We start from the raw sequence: 20,204 nt of genomic DNA on the forward strand, positions 1-20,204 counted from the left end.
TTGATTGCTGCTCTAAATTAATTGGATATATTTAGTGTTGATTCTACTAAGTTTCCTGGGTTTCGTTCAGCTTCATCGTTCCCTTCTTCAGCCCCAATATGTCTTGCCCCGTTCTCCTTCCGATGTGTAGCACTTTACACTCATCTGTTTTGAATTTTACCACCAGCTTTCTATCCATTTACACATTTGATCCGTTAACATGTCCACCGCCCCCATTCGAAAAGTGAGACTCCCTGCGACTCGTAGACATGTCTGTAACCATGGCAATAAGAACACCAGTACACCTTTAAGATACAGCAGGCGTCTGACCTGCCGTAGATGAGTTCGTGCCCTTATGGGTGAGCGCCAATTGTATCGGTTACCCGAGAACAGAGTTACGGTAACAGAGATATCAAAAAGATCTGCCTATCCTGAATAGATAAGGAAGCCCATAAAATCCAGAGACAATCACACCCTCGCTTTCTCCATTGGGGGTCTGGGGTGGCGAGTGTTGCATGGAGCAGTCCCGCCCAATAGGTTTTTAAGTTATTTTACGGACTCCCTGTAATTTTTGGGGCCTGGGCGAGACCGTTTTTCATATTTTTGTTTACTGTGCGAGGCTGCAGCCCCTGTTTCACTATTTGAGGGGGCTGCTCCTCAACTTTTGGCTGCACTTCAGTCCCACGCTCCTGATCTTTGGCCACCTCGTGAGGAGGGGGGTGGGCAAGTTGGAGGACGTCCTCGTGGGTCTGTTCCTGCACCTGGCCAAGGTAGCCATCCATAGGTCCAGGTTAGACGCGGCCCGTGGGGGCGGTCGCTCCGACTGCCCCTGGAGAAGGAGCACGCAATGTCTTCCGATACACTCGAGGCTTTCCGCGACCGGTGGGTACCGCAGGGACTGGAGTGCATTTCGGACATCGGTAATAACAAGTTTCCTTTGTTTCATGGTTTAGGCTTCATTAGTTATGCTCTTGTTTTTTGTTTGATGACACTGGGCCAACCATGACCAATGGGCACTGCGGGGATAGAATGTCAGGTGGGCACAGATAACAGTATTATGATTTAGATTATAAGTGTCCTTTTTGTTTGGTTGGGACTTTATATTTAAATTATTGTATTAGTCATGCTTCCATACTTGTAGAATTGTTTTTCTGTTAATAACACTGGAGCAATCCAGTGTCACCCTTATTGGTCAATTCAAAACTAGACCCAGTCAGCTGTGAAGTGCAGTGCTGGGATCAGTAATTCCACCGGGACCAACCTGGAAATTGCGGTAAAACCAATTGCCACAATCAGTTCCTCTTGGTCAAGGAATTGACTTGTTAAGCAGTCTGAATCAGAATGGCCCTTCTCAAAGAATATTGCTAGTATTTGTCCCAGTTACCAGGACTCCCGGTGATTTGCACCCCTGTTTGTCCTTACAGTTTATTTTTCTCTTGTTAAGTTGCCAAACCATCTACAGAACCACCTTGCTGCTGTCCTCATGGAAAGTGTTCACCCTGCTCTAACTTGTTCGCAGACACATGCACCATGACGTGAACTGTGTCGGGGTGGGGGGGATCAGCGGGTCAGCTCATCCTCACACAAAGTGATAGACATTCTCCTCACTCCACACAACCAGCAAAAACACATTTATTAAGGAGCCAGGACCCTTTAAACAGATTTACTACTTTGAATAGGCTCATTATTTTGCAAAGTCATTTCCTGGATTGCAACACGATTCTCGATCACCTGACTCTAGGCTCCTATAAGATAGTGGTTGCGGTAGTGACTTTGCAGAAAGAGTGAGACAGGACCAGAAGTGTCTGAGTGTGTGTGTGTGTGTGTGTGTGTGGGGGGACAGTGCGATTCCTGAGCTGAGCAATGGCGGAGAACACGCTCTTCTACTGGGGCTCGGGCTCCCCGCCCTGCTGGAGGGTCATGATCGCCCTGCAAGAGAAGAAACTCCATGGGATCCCACAAAAGCTGCTCTCCTTTGACAAAGAGGAGCACAAGTCACCGGAGGTTCTCGCAATAAACCCCAGAGGACAAGTAATGTAAACTTCGATACTATAGGGCCGTTCTGATTAGGACTTGAAACAATTCTATCTTTCCCCTCCGCTAAAGTACAAGTGACTGCCTGTCTTCTGTATCAGAAAGAAACTCGCTCTTTCACAAATTAAAATCGGATCAAAATTCTCCAATGATCCTTTAATCTGGTGTTTGTGATTGGCCTTTCGCCCAGTGAGGATCTGGTTTCATTCTGTTCCACTTTATGTTGCAGCTTCCGACCTTCAAACATAATGGAAACGCCGTCAACGAGTCCTTCGCCGCCTGTTTGTACCTGGAGGTAAGTGTGAGGGAGGGTCGGATCGCAGCCCCTGCCCGGGGAGGGTCGGATCGCAGCCCCTGCCCGGGGAGGGTCGGATCGCAGCCCCTGCCCGGGGAGGGTCGGATCGCAGCCCCTGCCCGGGGAGGGTCGGATCGCAGCCCCTGCCCGGGGAGGGTCGGATCGCAGCCCCTGCCCGGGGAGGGTCGGATCGCAGCCCCTGCCCGGGGAGGGTCGGATCGCAGCCCCTGCCCGGGGAGGGTCGGATCGCAGCCCCTGCCCGGGGAGGGTCGGATCGCAGCCCCTGCCCGGGGAGGGTCGGATCGCAGCCCCTGCCCGGGGAGGGTCGGATCGCAGCCCCTGCCCGGGGAGGGTCGGATCGCAGCCCCTGCCCGGGGAGGGTCGGATCGCAGCCCCTGCCCGGGGAGCGGGTGTTTAAATCAGTCTGGATGTTGGAGTGGAGATTTCTGATTTTAAACACTGAGCTCCCCCCGATGGTTCAGTGAGCACAGACCAGGAAGTCCCAGGGAGCCAAATCCTCCCCCTCTTTTAATTCAGACCCTTTTTAGATCCGGGGGGTTTAAGTTGTAAAATCTCACTCTCGGTGCAATCCGGGTTTCCGTGCCGCGATGTCAGACCAGTGACCGGCCGTGTGGGGCTGGGGGGTCCGGCCGGGAGGTCCCACTGGGAGGTGAAAGGTGGCCCTTCCTTCCATTTGTCTCCACACTGTGTCAGTCTTTATGGAGTTTTAAATTCACTGTCAGATATTTGCCAGTTTGGTCCAGACTCGGGTGAGTGGGAGACGGGAATGTCACCCAGAGGGGAGGCACAGACTGACTGCCCGCCCAGTGACCACTGACTGGATCAGACTCCCCTCTGGAATGGGGGCGGATCAGTAGGTGGGTGCATGGAGAGTTCTCAAATTGCCACTTCTTGGCCCCACCCCGGTAATGGTGGAGGGTCTGTGCCCCTGAATTCCCCCCCCCCCCAGGTAATGGTGGGGGTCTGTGCCCCTGAATTCCCCCCCCCCCCCAGGTAATGGTGGAGGGTCTGTGCCCCTGAATTCCCCCCCCCCCAGGTAATGGTGGGGGTCTGTGCCCCTGAATTCCCCCCCCCCCCCAGGTAATGGTGGGGGTCTGTGCCCCTGAATTTCCCCCCCCCATGTAATGGTGGGGGTCTGTGCCCCTGAATTCCCCCCCCCCTGGTAATGGTGGGGGTCTGTACCCCTAAATTCCCCCCCCCCTGGTAATGGTGGGGGTCTGTGCCCCAGAATTCCCCCCCCCAGGTAATGGTGGGGGTCTGTGCCCCAGAATTCCCCCCCCCAGGTAATGGTGGGGGTCTGTACCCCTGAATTCCCCCCCCCAGGTAATGGTGGGGGTCTGTACCCCTGAATTCCCCCCCCCCCCAGTAATGGTGGGGGTCTGCGCCCCTGAATTCCCCCCCCCCAGGTAATGGTGGGGGTCTGCGCCCCTGAATTCCCCCCCCCCCCAGGTAATGGTGGGGGTCTGTGCCCCTGAATTCTCCCCCCCCCCCCCCCCAGGTAATGGTGGGGGTCTGTGCCCCTGAATTCTCCCCCCCCCCCCCAGGTAATGGTGGGGGTCTGTGCCCCTGAATTTCCCCCCCCCCCAGGTAATGGTGGGGGTCTGTGTCCCTGAATTCCCCCCCCCCAGGTAATGGTGGGTGTGTGCCCCCCAATCTCCCCCCACCCCAAGGTAATGGTGGGTGGGTGTGTGCACCCCAATCTCTTTCCCCCCCTCCCCCACCCCAAGGTAATGGTGGGTGGGTGTGTGCCCCCCAATCTCTTCCCCTTCCCACCCCGAGGTAATGGTGGGTGTGTGCCCCCCAATCTCTTCCCCCTCCCACCCCGAGGTAATGGTGGGTGTGTGCCCCCCAATCTCTTCCCCCTCCCACCCCGAGGTAATGGTGGGTGTGTGCCCCCCAATCTCTTCCCCCTCCCACCCCGAGGTAATGGTGGGTGTGTGCCCCCCAATCTCTTCCCCCTCCCACCCCGAGGTAATGGTGGGTGTGTGCCCCCCAATCTCTTCCCCCTCCCACCCCGAGGTAATGGTGGGTGTGTGCCCCCCAATCTCTTCCCCCTCCCACCCCGAGGTAATGGTGGGTGTGTGCCCCCCAATCTCTTCCCCCTCCCACCCCGAGGTAATGGTGGGTGTGTGCCCCCCAATCTCTTCCCCCCTCCCACCCCGAGGTAATGGTGGGTGTGTGCCCCCCAATCTCTTCCCCCTCCCACCCCGAGGTAATGGTGGGTGTGTGCCCCCCAATCTCCACCTCCCACCCCAAGGTAATGGTGGGTGTGTGCCCCCCAATCTCTTCCTCCCCCCCCCCCCCCCCCCCCCCCACCTGCCCTGGTAGTGGTGGGTGCGGTCCCCCAATCTTCCTTCCCCATCTCCCCCAGGTAAGGTTGGACTGACTGGCCTTTAATTACTCGATCTATCCCTCACTCCCTTTTTAAACAACGGTACAACGTTAGCAGTCCTCCAATCCTCCTGCACCACACCTGTATCCAGTGAGGATTGGAAAATGATGGTCAGAGCCTCCATTATTTCCTCCCTTGCTTCTTTTAACAGCCTGGGATACATTTCATCTGGCCCTGGTGATTTATCTACCTTCAAAGATATTAATCCCCTTAATACTTCCACTCTCACTATGTTTATCCCACCCAATATTTCACACTCCTCCTCCTTAAATACAATCTCTGCATCGTCCCTCTCTTTTTGTGAGGACAGACGCAAAGTATTCATTAAGAACCAGACCCACATCTTCCGCCTCCACACATAGGTTTCCTTTTTGGCCTCTAATAGGCCCTACTCTTTCTTTAGTTATCATTTTGCTCTTAATGTGTTTATAAAACATCTTTTGGTTTTCCTTGATCTTACTTGTCAATATTTTTTCATGCCCTCTCTTTGCTTTCCTAATTTCTTTTTTAATTTCACCCCTGCACTTTCTATAATCCTCCAGGCTTTCTGCAGTATTGAGTTCTCGGTGTCTGACATAAGTTTCCCTTTTCTGCCTTATCTCACCCTGTATGCTCCTCGACATCCAGGGGACTCTAGATTTGGCAGCCCCACCCTTTTTCTTTGTGGGAACATGTTTACTCTGAACCCTCACTATCTCCCCCTTGAATGTCTCCCACTGCTCTGACACTGATTTACCTTCAAGTAGCTGTTTCCAGTCCATATTTGCTAAATCACTTCTCAGCTTAGTAAAATTGACCTTTCCCCAATTGAGAACTTTAACTCCTGTTCTAAGTTTATTCTTTTCCATAACTATGCTGAAACTAACTGAATTATGATCACCACCACCAAAATGCTCTCCCACTGATACCCCTTCCACCTGCCCAGCTTCATTTCCTAAAACTAAACCTAGAACTGCCCCCTCTCTTGTTGGGCTTACTATAAACTGGCTAAAAAAGTTCTCCTGAATGCAGTTGAAGAATTCTGCACCCTCTATACCCTTCACACTGTTTGTGTCCCAGTTAACATTGGGGTAATTGAAATCCACTACTATTACTGCCCTACTGTTTTTGCACTTCCCAGAAATTTGCTTATATATTTTCTCTTCTATCTCCCTGACTGTTTCAGGGTCGATAGTACACTCCCAGCAGCGTGACTGCTCCCTTTTTTGTTCCTCAGCTCAACCCATACGGCCTCATTTGATGATCCTTCTAACACATCATCCCTCCTCACAGCTGTAATTGTTTCTTTAACCAAAATTGCCACCCCCCTCCTTTTTAATCCCCTTCTCCATCTCATCTGGAAAAATAGAGTATGAGAGTAAACTTGCAAGGAACATAAAAGTGGACTGTAAAAGCTTCTACAAATAAGTAAAAAGAAAAAGATTAGTGAAGGCAAATGTAGGTCCCTTACAGTCAGAAACAGGAGAATTTATAATGGAGAGCAAGGAAATGGCAAAGCAATTAAACAAATACTTTGGTTCTGCCTTCACGGAAGAGGGCACAAATAACTTCCCAAAAATGCCAGGGAACCAAGGGATGAGTGAGAAGGAGGAATTAAAGGAAATTAGTATTAGTAAAAGAAATAGTGCTGGAGAAATTAACGGGACTGAAAGCAGATAAATCCCAGAGTACTAAAAGAGGTAGCCATGGAAATAGTGGATGCATTAGTTGTCATCTTTCAAAATTCTATAGATTATGGAATAGTTCCTGCAGATTGCAGGGTGGTAAATGTAACCCCACTATTTTTTTAAAAAAAGAGGGAGAGAGAAAACAGGGAACTACAGGCCGGTTAGCCTAACATCAGTAGTAGGGAAAATGCTAGAGTCTATTATAAAGGATGTTATATTGGACATTTAGAAAATATCAACGGGATTAGAAAAGTCAACATGGATTTATGAAAGGGAAATCATGTTGGACAAACCTACTGGAGTTTTCTGAGGATGTAACTGGTAGAATAGATAAGGGAGAACCAGTGGATGTGGTTTATTTGGATTTTCAGAAGGCCTTTGATAAAGTCCCAAATAAGAGGTTAGTGTGCAAAATTAAAGCACATGGGATTGCGGGTAATATACTGGCATGGATTGAAAATTGGTTAACAGACAGGAAACAGGAAAATGGGTCTTTTTTGGGGTGGCAGGCAGTGACTAGTGGGGTACCACAGGGATCAGTGCTTGGACCCCAGCTATTCACAATATATATCAATGATTTGGATGAGGGAACTAAATGTAATATTTCCAAGTTTGCTGACGACACAAAACTAGGTGGGATTGTGAGTTGAGTGAGTGGGCAAATGCATGGCCGATGCAATATAATGTGGATAAATGTGAAGTTATCCACTTCGGAAGGAAAAACAGAAAGGCAGTGTATTATTTAAATGTTGATAGATTGGGAAATGTTGATGTACAAAGGGACCTGGGTGTCCTTGTACACCAGTCACTGAAAGCAAACATGCAGGTGCAGCAAGCAGTTTGGAAGGCAAATGGTATGTTGGCCTTCATTGCAAGAGGATTTGAGTATAGGAGCAAGGATGTCTTACTGCAGTTATACAGGGCCTTGGTGAGACTACACCTGGAGTACTGTGTGCAGTTTTAGTCACCTTACCTAAGAAAGGATATACTTGCCATAGAGGGAGTGCAGCGAAGGTTCACCAGACTGATTCCTGGGATGGCAGGACTGTCGTATGTGGAGAGATTGGGTCGACTCGGCCTGTATTCACTGGAGTTTAGAAGAATGAGGGGATCTCATTGAAACATATAAACTTCTGACAGGGCTAGACAGACTGGATGCAGGGAGGATGTTTCCCCTGGCTGGGGGGTCCAGAACGAGAGGTCACAGTCTCAGGATACGGGGTCGGACATTTAGAACTGAGATGAGGAGAAATTTCTTCACTCAGAGGGTGGTGAACCTGTGGAATTCTCTACCACAGAAGGCTGTGGAGGCCAAGTCACTGAATATATTTAAGAAGGAGCTAGATAGATTTCTAGACACAAAAGGCATCAAGGGGTCTGGGGAGAGAGCGGGAATATGGTTTTGAGGTAGAGGATCAGCCATGATCATATTGAATGATGGAGCAGGCTTGAAGGGCCGAATGGCCTACTCCTGCTCCTATTTTCTATGTTTCTATGAAACCCTGTAACCAGGCACATTGAGCTGCCATTTCTGCCCCTCTTTAAGCCATGTTTCAGTAACAGCTAAGATATTATACTGCCACGTGTCTAACTGTGCCCTCAGCTCATCTGCGTTATTCACTATACTCCTTGCATTGAGGTATAAACCTTTATGCACTGCCAAACTCGCTTGATGTTTTTTTTCTAACCTTTGTTTCCTTTGTCAGATTCCTGGAGATTCTATAGATGAGTGACTGGTTTCAAAATTCCATAAAGACTGACACAAATATTTGTCTCCATATGTAAAGGCTTATTAGTATGCTGGTCCTACGAGTAATGACTCTCGAATAGTCCAGTCCTTGAAGCTATTAGACCGTGTAATGAAACCTCCTGGAATACATCCAAGCAGAGTTGGTAACCCTCTGTGTGCCAGTCACTGCCAGTTAAACCAGGTGTGAGTGCATGAATGACTGAGGGTCATTCTCAAAATATTCCTAAGGATTTCCTTGTATATTGATCTGATTTTTGCGTGGTTATATCTCTCCTCCTCTGCCTTGCAGAGTCAGTTCAAGTCCCAAGGCAGCCAGTTGATCCCGGCCTCACCAGCAGAGCAGGCTCTGGTTTACCAGAGAATGTTTGAGGTTCTCACTCTGCATCAAAAAATGGGTAAGTTGCTGACTCCGAATGAGCGCGTGTGTCACTGATCCAATTAATTCAGTCTGAGAAGCCCAGTGTGTTCCAAGGGTGGGAGGGGGTGGTGGTAGGTGAGGCAAGGGAGAGTGGGAGGGGGAGGTGGGGAGGGGACGCAGATGATGATGATGATGATGATGATGAGGAGGAAGCGGGGGTGGGGGCTGAGAAGGAAGGGAGAGAAGGTGATGAGTGGGAGGGGCTGAGGGGGCGTGGGGGGAGTGTGTGAGGGGTAGGGGGAAGCGGAGGGAGTGGGACGGGATGATGCGGAGTGAGGGGGAGGTGGAGAGGAAGTGAGAGGGGTTGGCGGTGAGGCGGAGTGTGCCATTGTCCCTTGCCCATTTCCGAAGCGGGAGGGACTGAATTGGGGAATGTAGAGAGGAGGGGGAAGGGGTGCAATGGAGGTGAATGGGGTGAAGTGGCAGTCGAGGGGGGGGGGGGGGTGTGGGGTTTGGGGTGAAGTGGAGGAATGGTGCCTGTTGGCCCAGTTTTGCCATTCATCATATCAAGAGGAGGCCATTCGGCCCATCGTGCCTGTGCTGTCCCCGCAACCCCCCCCCCGCCCCCGGGTCTTTCTGTCCCCGCAGCCCCCCCCCCCCCCCCCCCCCCCCCCCCCAAATTGCACCATTTAGTATATTTTGCCTCCCCTCATTCTTCCTACCAAAATGTATCACTTCACACATCTCTGCGTTAAATTTCATCTGCCATGTGTCTGCCCATTTCACCAGTCTCTGTCCTCCTGAAGTCTGTTACTATCCTCCACATTGTTTACTACATTTCCAAGTTTCGTTTTATCTGCAAACGTTGAAATTATACCCAAGTTCATTAATATATATCAGAGCAGTGATCCTAATACTGACCTCTGGAGAACAAGTGTATGTATGGCTCCAGTCTGAAAAACAACCGTTCACCACTACTCTCTGCTTTCTGTCCCTTAGCCAATTCTGTATCCATGCTGCCACTGTCCCTTTTAATTCCATGGGCTTTAATTTTGCTAACAAGACTATTATGTGGTACTTTATCAAATGCCATTTAAAAGTTCATATACATAACATCAACCACCCTACCCTCCTCAACCCTCTCCGTTACTTCATCAAAGAACTCAATCAAGTTAGTCAAACATGATTTTCCTTTAACAAATCCGTGCTGACTTTCATTTATTAGCCCAGACTTTTCCAAGTGCCAATTAATTTTGTCCTTGATTATTGTCTCTAAAGGTTTCCCCACCATGACGTTAGACTGAGTGGCCTCTAATGCCGGGTTTATCCCTCTCCCCTTTTTTTGAACAGGGGTGTAACATTTGCAATCCTCCAGTCCTCTGGCATCATTCCCATATCTAAGGAGGATTGGAAGATTGTGGCCAGAGCCTCCGCAATTTCCACCCTTACTTCCCTCACTAATCTAGTATGCATGCCATCCGTACTGGGTGAGTTTTCTACTTTGAATATTGCTGATCTTTTAAGTGCCTCCTCTTTATCTATTTTTATCTATCCTATCCAATTTTGCTGCGACAATGGCAGCACCCTCTCCTCTAGTGAAGACCGATGTGAAGTTCTCATTCAGTCCCTCAGCCATGCCCTCTGCCTCCATAAGAAGATCTTTTTTTCCCTAATCGGCCCCACATGTTTATAAAAGACTTTAGTGTTCCCTTTTATGTTAGCCGCTAATCTATTCTCATTCTCTCTCTTTGCCCCTCTTATTCCCTTTTCTCAATCTCCTCTGTACTTTCTGTATTCAGCCTGATTCTCTCCTGTATTATGAACATGTTGTTTATCATAAGCCTCCTTTTCCTGTTTCATTTAATCTCTATTTCCTTCATCACCCAGGGAGCTCTAGCTTTGGATGCCCTTCCTTTCCTCCTCCTAGGGATGTGTCTACTCTGTACCCGAAGCATCTCCTTGAAGGCCTCCCATTGCTCAATTACTGTTTTGCCTACCAATTTTTGATTCCAATCCACCCGGGCAAAATCCCTTTTTAACTCACTGAAATTAGCTCCCCTCCAGTTAAGTATTTTCACATTTGATTGTTTCTTTTCCAGAACAATTCTAAACCCAATGATATTATGATCATTGTTTCTCCACCGTGCCCGCTCTTCCCGTTTCCCCTGCCGTGCCCTCGTCTCCACTGTGCCTGCTTCCCCTATGCTGCTGTGCCCATTGTCCCTGCTCCTGGTGTCTGTCCGGGGTGCCTGCTCCTGGTGTCTGTCCGGTCACCCTTTGACTGGAGTGTGTGGATGTCGGGTCGGGTCAGGCCAGGACTCGACTCAGCTGTGATGCCCCTCAGGGCGGAATAACTGTCCGAGACTCGCTGTTGCGGAGAACTGTAGCCTGACGTGCTGGGTGACCGGAGACTGGGAATGCACAATAGGATAACTATCTAATTCAGTTGCTATGACTGTTGTACCAGTCTACTAGCAGTGGATACAGGAAGGTATTAGAGTCTGGACATGGGTGCACTATACCAGTTGGTATTGAATGCAAGTGAAAATGTGCTGTGTTGGGCTCAGTGTACAGAGGCGCTGATTCATTGTGTATAAACTTGCCATGTTTGTGAATGCTGCTCCTGTCTCCATCTGTTACCTGAACCTTAATCTAGCTTGCCCCAGCCTGTAGCTGTAGGCCCCCACAGAATCCCCTCATCAAACTCGAGTGCCAGCGAGCCTCCCTTGGTAACTCCCAGGGAATTCCTGTGGTTTCTGAAAATAGCATTTGACTCTACATCGGCTTCCCAGTTGGGAGTTGGTTATCAGAAGAGGCAGGTGAGCTGCTCATCACTCTTACTAGAAACACGGATTGTTCTAATCTCACCGTTGTTCTATCTGCAGCTGATTATGTTTTCTACAATTGGAGGGTTCCAGAACCTGAGCGGCATGACACTGCACTGGCAAGGAACAAAACCGTGCTGAGTTCAGAGTTTAAACTCTGGGAAGGATACCTGGGGAAGGTACGTTTCATTATCTCAAGGGGGCTGGAAGAGGAGGAAGTGATGCTTCAGCTGTACAGAGCCTTGATCAGACCCCATCTGGAGACCGAGTTCAGTTCTGAGCACCGCACCTCAGGAAGGATAGATTGGCCTTGGAGGGGGTGCAGCACAGATTCACCAGAATGACACCGGGGTTTCGACGGTTAAACTATAAGGACAGGTTGCATAGACTAGGCTTTTATTCCCTTGAGTTTAGAAGATTGACGGGTGATCTGTTAGAGGTAAATGATTAAAGGATTTGATCGGGTAGATAGAGAGAAACTATTTCCTCTGGTCAGGAAGTCCAGAACAAGGAGGCATAACCTTAAAATTAGAGCTAGGCCGTTCAGGAGTGATTTCAGGAAGAACTTTTTTACACAAAGGGGAGTGGAAACCTGGCAATCTCTCTCTTTTTTTTTTTCCCCCAAAAGGCTGTTGAGGCTGGGGGTCAATTGGAGTTTTTAACACAGAGATTGATAGATTTCTGTTAGGTAAGGGTATCAAAGGATATGGCGCAAAGTCAGGTAAATAAAGTTGAGGTACAGATCCGCCATGGTTTAATTGAATGACGGAGCAGACTTGAGGGGCCGAATGGCCTGCTCCTGTTCCTATGTGAGCAGAAATCCTGAGCAGCTGATGTGACCTCTGGCTACAAAACAAATAGCAGCTCATTCAGTCATTGAGCAGCTGAGCCATCAAGATAAGAAAGGCCCTGGCTGGGTTCCATTCACACTCTTTGCTGAAGTCCGTCAGGTCAGCGGTGGTGCGGCACGTCCCCATACAGCAGAATGTAGGGGTACAGATACACAAATCACTAAAAGTACCGACTCAGGTTAGTAAGGCCAATCAAACACTAGGGTTCATTTCTAGAGGGATAGAATTGAAAAGCAAAGAAGTTATGTTAAACTTATGTTAAACTTGTATAGAACCTTGTTAGACCACACTTGGACTATTGTGAACAGTTCTGGTCTCCATATTATAGAAAGGATATAGAAGCATTGACGAGGGAACAAAAGAAGTTCACAAGGTTGATACCAGAACTGATTCACACATGATTAACGTATTCTTCCTTTATATTAACTACACCCCCAATTTCGAGTTGTTTGCAAATTTTGAAGTTGTACTTGCGATTCCCGAGTACAAATCGTTAATGTAAATGGTGAACAACAGTGGTCCCAGCACCAATCCCTGGAACACCAATTCCCACATTTACCCAGTCTGAGTATCCACCCTTAACCTCTACTGTTTTCTGTTTTGTAGCCAACTTGCTATCCATTCTGCTACTGGTCTCCACATGCTCCACCTTATCGAAGGCCTTTTGAAAATCCAAATATATTACATCTACTACATTACTCTTGTCTACTCTTACTGTTACTACTTCAAAGAATTCAATAAGGTTGGTCAAGCATGATTTTCCCTTCTGAAATCAGTGCTGACTATTCTTTATTATATTTTCATTCTCTAGATATCTTTCTATTCCATCTTTGAGTAAAGCTCCCATTACCTTTCCCACCACCGACGTTAAGCTAACTGGTCTATAGTTCCCTGGACTTGTTCTATCTCCATTTTTAAATATAGGAATCACATGAGCTGTCCACCAGTCCTCTGGCACTATTGCCCTTTTCTAATGAATTTTATATTTGTGTAATAGTGCCTCTGCTATCTCTTACCTAACTTTTAATATTCGCAGATGCAATCCATCCGGGCCAGGGGTTATATCCTCTTTAAATTTGATTAGTTTATCAATTATCTTCCCTGCAACCCCCCCCCCCCCCCCCACTTTCTATCTTAAATATTTTAATATCTTTTTCGATATCTTCTGATGTCCTGCCCACCTTGTTAGTCTCCCTGGTAAACACTGAGGCAAAGTAACGATCAATGTTTCTGCCATTTCGCACTCGTTACCTGTGAGTTTATCGTGTGTATCCCTTAGTGGCCCGATCCCTATCCTGACTTTTCTTTCGTTATTTATTTGTCTGTAGAATACTTTGCTATTTTTTATATTAGTGTTGGATTGATACAGGGCTATGGGGAGAGAGCGGGGCAGTGGGATTAGATTGGGATTGATACGGGCCTTTGGGGAGAGCGGGGCAGTGGGATTAGATTGGGATTGATACAGGGCTATAGGGAGAGAGTGGGGTTAGATTGGGATTGATACAGGGCTATGGGGAGAGAGTGGGGTTAGATTGGGATTGATACAGGGCTATGGGGAGAGAGCAGGGTTAGATTGGGATTGATACAGGGCTATGGGGAGAGAGCAGGGTTAGATTGGGATTGGTACAGGGCTATGGGGAGAGAGCAGGGTTAGATTGGGATTGGTACAGGGCTATGGGGAGAGAGCGGGGTTAGATTGGGATTGGTACAGGGCTATGGGGAGAGAGCGGGGCAGTGGGGTTAGATTGGGATTGATACAGGGCTATGGGGAGAGAGCGGGGCAGTGGGGTTAGATTGGGATTGATACAGGGCTATGGGGAGAGCGGGGCAGTGGGGTTAGATTGGGATTGGTACAGGGCTATAGGGAGAGAGCGGGGCAGTGGGGTTAGATTGGGATTGGTACAGGGCTATAGGGAGAGAGCGGGGCAGTGGGGTTAGATTGGGATTGGTACAGGGCTATAGGGAGAGAGCGGGGCAGTGGGGTTAGATTGGGATTGGTACAGGGCTATGGGGAGAGAGCGGGGCAGTGGGGTTAGATTGGGATTGATGGAGCTGACCAAGCTCATTTCACATTGGACTCTTGGCGCCAGAGGAGACTTCCATGCCATCAGTTTGTGCTGAATTCAGCGGCAGGTCTCTGAGGTGACAGGCCAGTGTCTAATGCACTGCAGTGCTCACTGTACGTGTCCTGTGATATTCCAGCAACAAGACCTAGTTCTATGGGGAAGCTTGCGGTGCTGTGAGTTGAACTCTTGACTGTATGATGCCAGTTTGAGAGATGCTGGGGATAAAATCATCAGCTCCACTATGCTGGGATCAGTGCCATTGAATGGTCACTGCCTGGTGCTGTGTTTTTGCCCCAGGTCTCTAACATACCTGTCCTGTTTAGAATTTCAATGTATTTCAGAACCTCAAGCTGTTGCTGTAATGAATTTGTAGAAGTGATAAAGCTCTGTTCTGATGCTGCCATCTTTTGTGTCTTGTTTATGGTGAATTGAAAAGTAAAACAGAACTTGGCTGCAAGGTTAACATTTCCACTTACTGATGGGTATGAGCAGAGACATCAGTGGAATGAATCTGCGAGCAGCTCATCAGCTTTTGTACTGAACAAAACTTTCAAGGAACTCTTTGTCCCGTTTCATCTTTCCTTTCAATCGCTCCATCCTCCACCCCTGCTGCACCCCACCCCACCCCAAACCAAAAAAAAACTATTGTTTGAAAATGATTATTGGCCAAAGAAATTTTCTGCTGCTGACATTCATTCCATTCGATGAGTCCTCACTGGGGTCACTTGGTAGCAGGACTGCAGGTAATAGTTTGAATACTGTGCTATCTACCAGTGGGAGTTGGTGCTAAAATAACTCGTTTGGGAAAAGGAAGCACGAGTTCCCAAACTAAGGAATGGCACGAGGCCTGAGGTAGAGGATGCCTTCCACATTTTTTTTGTATGCTCTGTTCTCACTGCCATCTCTATACTCGATTTCCTTAATAAGCAGCTCTAACCTCTCCTGTCTCCTGTCTTCAGATGGGACCACAATCTTATATAGCAGGGAAGAACTTCACCATGGCTGATGTCATGCTTTTTCCACAACTGGCCTTCTGCGTCCGATTTGGGTGAGTTACTGACTGCCTCACTGTTGAACATAGAGTGCCCTCTGTAGGTTGACAACCGCTGTCCGTTTAATGATCTGAAGCTCAACTGATCTTGGGTCAATTATTGTGTGTACTGAGGATTTATTCCACGAGTTGAGCTGCCCTCCTGTCTGTTTTATCCTGTCACTTCCAGCAGGTCAAAACTTTACCCAGAGCTTTCCCAGAGGTTGGAAGCACTGCTGCTATTGCACAACTGAGCATTTGGAGTAATCGTGCCAGGTTGCACATTAACTGCCCAAATAGCCATTTAGTAAGTCATGCAGATTGGTGAAGTGATAATCATGGAGATATAAAAGAATCCTGGTTCATGGGCGATGACCTGCAAATTGTTGGACGGTATGAGAGCTCAGTCAAGTGCTCCTTTTGGGGTGGAATGGCCCTAAAATACACTGATGTACAATGGGTGTGGGAAGCTGACCCTGCACAGTTAGCTGGAGAGAGGTACCAGGCAGGATAGGTGAATTCAGGCACGTTCTTCCCACAATCATCAGCAAATCGTTAGGAGTGGATTCAGCGCCTGAGGATTGAAAAGTAGCCAGTACAAAACCAAACTTTAGAAAGGGACATCGGGACAACCTGGGGGACTACAGGCCGGCGAGCTCAACATCTGTTGTGGAAACATTAGATGGAATCCTGAGAGGGGGGGTAATGAACCCCTAGATAGGGATGGGTTGGTGAGAGGGGGTAATGAACCCCCAGATAGGGATGGGTTGGTGAGAGGGGGTAATGAACCCCCAGAGAGGGATGGGTTGGTGAGAGGGGGTAATGAACCCCTAGATAGGGATGGGTTGGTGAGAGGGGGTAATGAACCCCTAGATAGGGATGGGTTGGTGAGAGGGGGTAATGAAGCCCCAGATAGGGATGGGTTGGTGAGAGGGGGTAATGAACCCCTAGATAGGGATGGGTTGGTGAGAGGGGGTAATGAACCCCTAGATAGGGATGGGTTGGTGAGAGGGGGTAATGAACCCCCAGAGAGGGATGGGTTGGTGAGAGGGGGTAATGAACCCCTAGATAGGGATGGGTTGGTGAGAGGGGGTAATGAACCCCTAGATAGGGATGGGTTGGTGAGAGGGGGTAATGAACCCCTAGATAGGGATGGGTTGGTGAGAGGGGGTAATGAACCCCTAGATAGGGATGGGTTGGTGAGAGGGGGTAATGAACCCCTAGATAGGGATGGGTTGGTGAGAGGGGGTAATGAACCCCTAGATAGGGATGGGTTGGTGAGAGGGGGTAATGAACCCCTAGATAGGGATGGGTTGGTGAGAGGGGGTAATGAACCCCTAGATAGGGATGGGTTGGTGAGAGGGGGTAATGAAGCCCCAGATAGGGATGGGTTGGTGAGAGGGGGTAATGAACCCCTAGATAGGGATGGGTTGGTGAGAGGGGGTAATGAACCCCTAGATAGGGATGGGTTGGTGAGAGGGGGTAATGAACCCCCAGATAGGGATGGGTTGGTGAGAGGGGGTAATGAAGCCCCAGAGAGGGATGGGTTGGTGAGAGGGGGTAATGAAGCCCCAGATAGGGATGGGTTGGTGAGAGGGGGTAATGAAGCCCCAGAGAGGGATGGGTTGGTGAGAGGGGGTAATGAAGCCCCAGATAGGGATGGGTTGGTGAGAGGGGGTAATGAACCCCCAGATAGGGATGGGATGGTGAGAGGGGGTAATGAACCCCCAGATAGGGATGGGTTGGTGAGGGGGGGTAATGAACCCCCAGATAGGGATGGGTTGGTGAGAGGGGGTAATGAACCCCCAGATAGGGATGGGTTGGTGAGAGGGGCCTTAACTAACAAATCTCCTGGTGATCTTTGACGAAACAACAGAATCAGGCTGACTGCAACACCAGCAGGTTTACCCCAGGCCACCAGATCTCAGCCCAGCAGCAGCCGCCATAGGCTGGTTAACGGGGGCTGCCTGGCAGAACCGAGGTCTGAACCTGAGGGAATATCTGGAGCGCGCACATTTGTTACCAGCTACTTTATTATCCACCGTCAGACATTGAAGCTGCTGTGCCTCGTGTGTCGGCGATGCCGGCCCGGCCCCCCTCCCCTTCCTGCTGCTGTGCCTCGTGTCTCGGCGATGCCGGCCCGGCCCCCTCCCCTCCCCTCCCGCTGCTGTGCCTCGTGTCTCGGTGATGCTGGCCCTGCCCCCTCCCCTCCCCTCCCGCTGCTGTGCCTCGTGTCTCGGTGATGCCGGCCCGGCCCCCTCCCCTCCCCTCCCACTGCTGTGCCTCGTGTGTCGGCGATGCCGGCCCGGCCCCCCTCCCCTTCCTGCTGCTGTGCCTCGTGTCTCGGCGATGCCGGCCCGGCCCCCCTCCCCTTCCTGCTGCTGTGCCTCGTGTCTCGGCGATGCCGGCCCGGCCCCCCTCCCCTTCCTGCTGCTGTGCCTCGTGTCTCGGCGATGCCGGCCCGGCCCCCCTCCCCTTCCTGCTGCTGTGCCTCGTGTCTCGGTGATGCCGGCCCGGCCCTGCCTCCCCTCCCCTCCCGCTGCTGTGCCTCGTGTGTCGGCGATGCCGGCCCGGCCCCCCTCCCCTTCCTGCTGCTGTGCCTCGTGTGTCGGCGATGCCGGCCCGGCCCCCTCCCCTCCCCTCCCGCTGCTGTGCCTCGTGTGTCGGCGATGCCGGCCCGGCCCCCTCCCCTCCCCTCCCGCTGCTGTGCCGCGTGGTTTTGATGTACTGGGTGTAACTCCCAATCCTTAACCTGTAACCTCTTCTAAGTTGTTCTGCTGTGGAAGGGGGATGGAGATTGGCTTTCTGCAGGTTCCAGTGGAGACGGATGGAGATCAGTCAGCCCTGTAACACACAACACCTTCCCTCCCTTCTCCTCCCCCCACCGTGGCCTCTATAACTCCTCTTGGCCGGTTCCAGAAATGGCCCAGTAAATGGCCACAGTAGCTGCTGCTGGTGGTCTTGTTCACCTCCCAGTGAGGAGGGAAATCAGAGCCCGAGTCCTGGTGCCTGATTTACAGAGCAGGTTTATTGAAGACCTGCGAGGAGATTTAAATCACTTCTGGTAAGTGAAGGCAATTAAATGGAATTAACGTCTTACTTCTGGAGGCCTGATATCTTGATTTTAAAACCTACAACAAAGTTCTAATAATGTTGTGCCTTTTATTTTGATTGTAGACTGTCGCAGAAAAGGTACCCCAATCTGTTGGATTATTACAATCGAGTGAAGGAGCGACCCAGTGTCCAGGCTTCCTGGCCCCCTCACTGGAAGGAGTCTCCTCCCACCATGGACACCCTGAAGGAGGTCTGAGCGCCCCGCCCACCGCAGTCTTATTCACCGCCTCGATTCACGTGCAGTAATATATCCGGTGTGGACTAGTCTTATTAGCCTTGATGATCCAGTAAGATACACTTCTGATGAAATATGTGCTGTTTTCTGGAGAAAGGGGGATTTTAAATCCTGACATGGTGTAGTGTTTTGTGTTGGTACTTCAAGTTTTATTAAATACATATTATATAAATGAGTTATGTTCATTTTAATGTGTGGGTATTGGGCATGAACACTGCACTAAAGGATAGGGATTTATATTAAAAATCAATGATCTCAAACTATAGAAAATGTTAAATTAGCTGATGGTTTTCATTCTTCAATATTTCCATAATAGCCATTATTGGCGTTGAAGTGATCCTGATTATGTGGCCAGGGTAAGATATCTACCGGGCTTCTCCCGCTCTCTAATCTAACTGCAGAAGAGCAGCGTAATTCCGCTGAAGTTATGGTGAACCAGCGGGAGAGCCCATTGGAATTTCACCGTGTCTAAATGTAGTTTTACACAGACCTCCGGTTGCCACTTGAATGGTCCTTCCAGGATTTCCCGCCTCGCAGTTAACCCTTTGTCTGCTGCTCTTGTTCTTTCTGTTCCCTCAGACGCAGGTCGAGAGACTCGAGTGAAAGAGATTGGACCCGCCCAACCACTCAATAGGTGTCAGCAATGCTAAATGTTAAATGCAAAGTTCCATTTCTCACACCAGTTAGTGTTGGGAGATTACTGTAGCATTTTCTCACTGCCCATTCCCCGCATTAACAAAATTACTCTCAGGTGAATGAATAGTTTGCGCAGTTATGCACATCATACAGAACAATAAAAGCAGCCGAATGGGGTCTTGCCTCCATATCGCCGCGGGAATGTGTTGTTCTGACACTAACACTCTTCTGTAGAATTCTCCAGTCTGATCTTATATTTCCCCTGCATTATTCTTTCTCTGGTGATCCAAATGGTCTCAGCATTTTCTGTGTCAGCTACTGGCAAAGCCACAATAAATGTAAGTGTAAACATCCTCACCAGCTTCTTGATGCACTTTATCTTCCTGCCCAGTGCTCCTGATGGTGTGTCTGTGCTGTACATAAACACACCTGATGTATATGATATACATTTCTGCAGTCTGATTCACGTTTCTTATACTGTCAGTGGACAATCATGGAACGATTTCACAAACTCACGGCTCACTTGGGAGCAGGGGGAGCCCGTGTCCATTCTGCCAAGTGATGCACAGCTATACTTGCCTAACCAAGCTAGCGTGTTACCATGACAACGGGCCCTTCCTGTGAAATAACACAGCCAATCTTATGGACTGTATCTGAAACTATTTTCGCTGCATTGTTCAGCGATTGTTTTCTTTTCAAACTTTACATCCAGGATTGGATTTTTTTTTAAGGAAGCAACTAAAAGTTAATCTGGAGAATCGCCGGGCTGTTTTACAAAATGTTGTTGCTCGGGGTTGTCTAAAGTACAATGACCAATGAACCCACCCTGGGACCTTTCCCGCGGGATATCCTCCCTCTCATTGCCTTCTGGTCAGGAAAAGAAAAACCGGTCAACCAAAAACCGGCGGCCAATCCGCTACTGCCCCATCGTATCAGTTGAATTTAAATTTG

General features: G+C 49.4%; 1 protein-coding gene across 1 annotated transcript; it reads left to right on the top strand.

Moving 5' to 3' along the window:
- The first annotated feature begins 1,743 nt into the window (after window positions 1-1,743).
- On the top strand, window positions 1,744-18,792 carry LOC137333453 (glutathione S-transferase A-like). Its single transcript, XM_067997604.1, has 6 exons — window positions 1,744-2,010; window positions 2,243-2,308; window positions 8,428-8,533; window positions 11,382-11,500; window positions 15,198-15,286; window positions 18,446-18,792. The coding sequence occupies exons 1-6, from the start codon at window positions 1,843-1,845 to the stop codon at window positions 18,576-18,578; spliced, it is 681 nt and encodes a 226-aa protein (XP_067853705.1). The 5' UTR covers window positions 1,744-1,842; the 3' UTR covers window positions 18,579-18,792.
- The last annotated feature ends 1,412 nt before the right edge of the window (window positions 18,793-20,204 follow it).

Source organism: Heptranchias perlo, chromosome 16 (assembly GCF_035084215.1).
Source record: "Heptranchias perlo isolate sHepPer1 chromosome 16, sHepPer1.hap1, whole genome shotgun sequence".
Lineage (NCBI taxonomy): Eukaryota > Metazoa > Chordata > Chondrichthyes > Hexanchiformes > Hexanchidae > Heptranchias > Heptranchias perlo.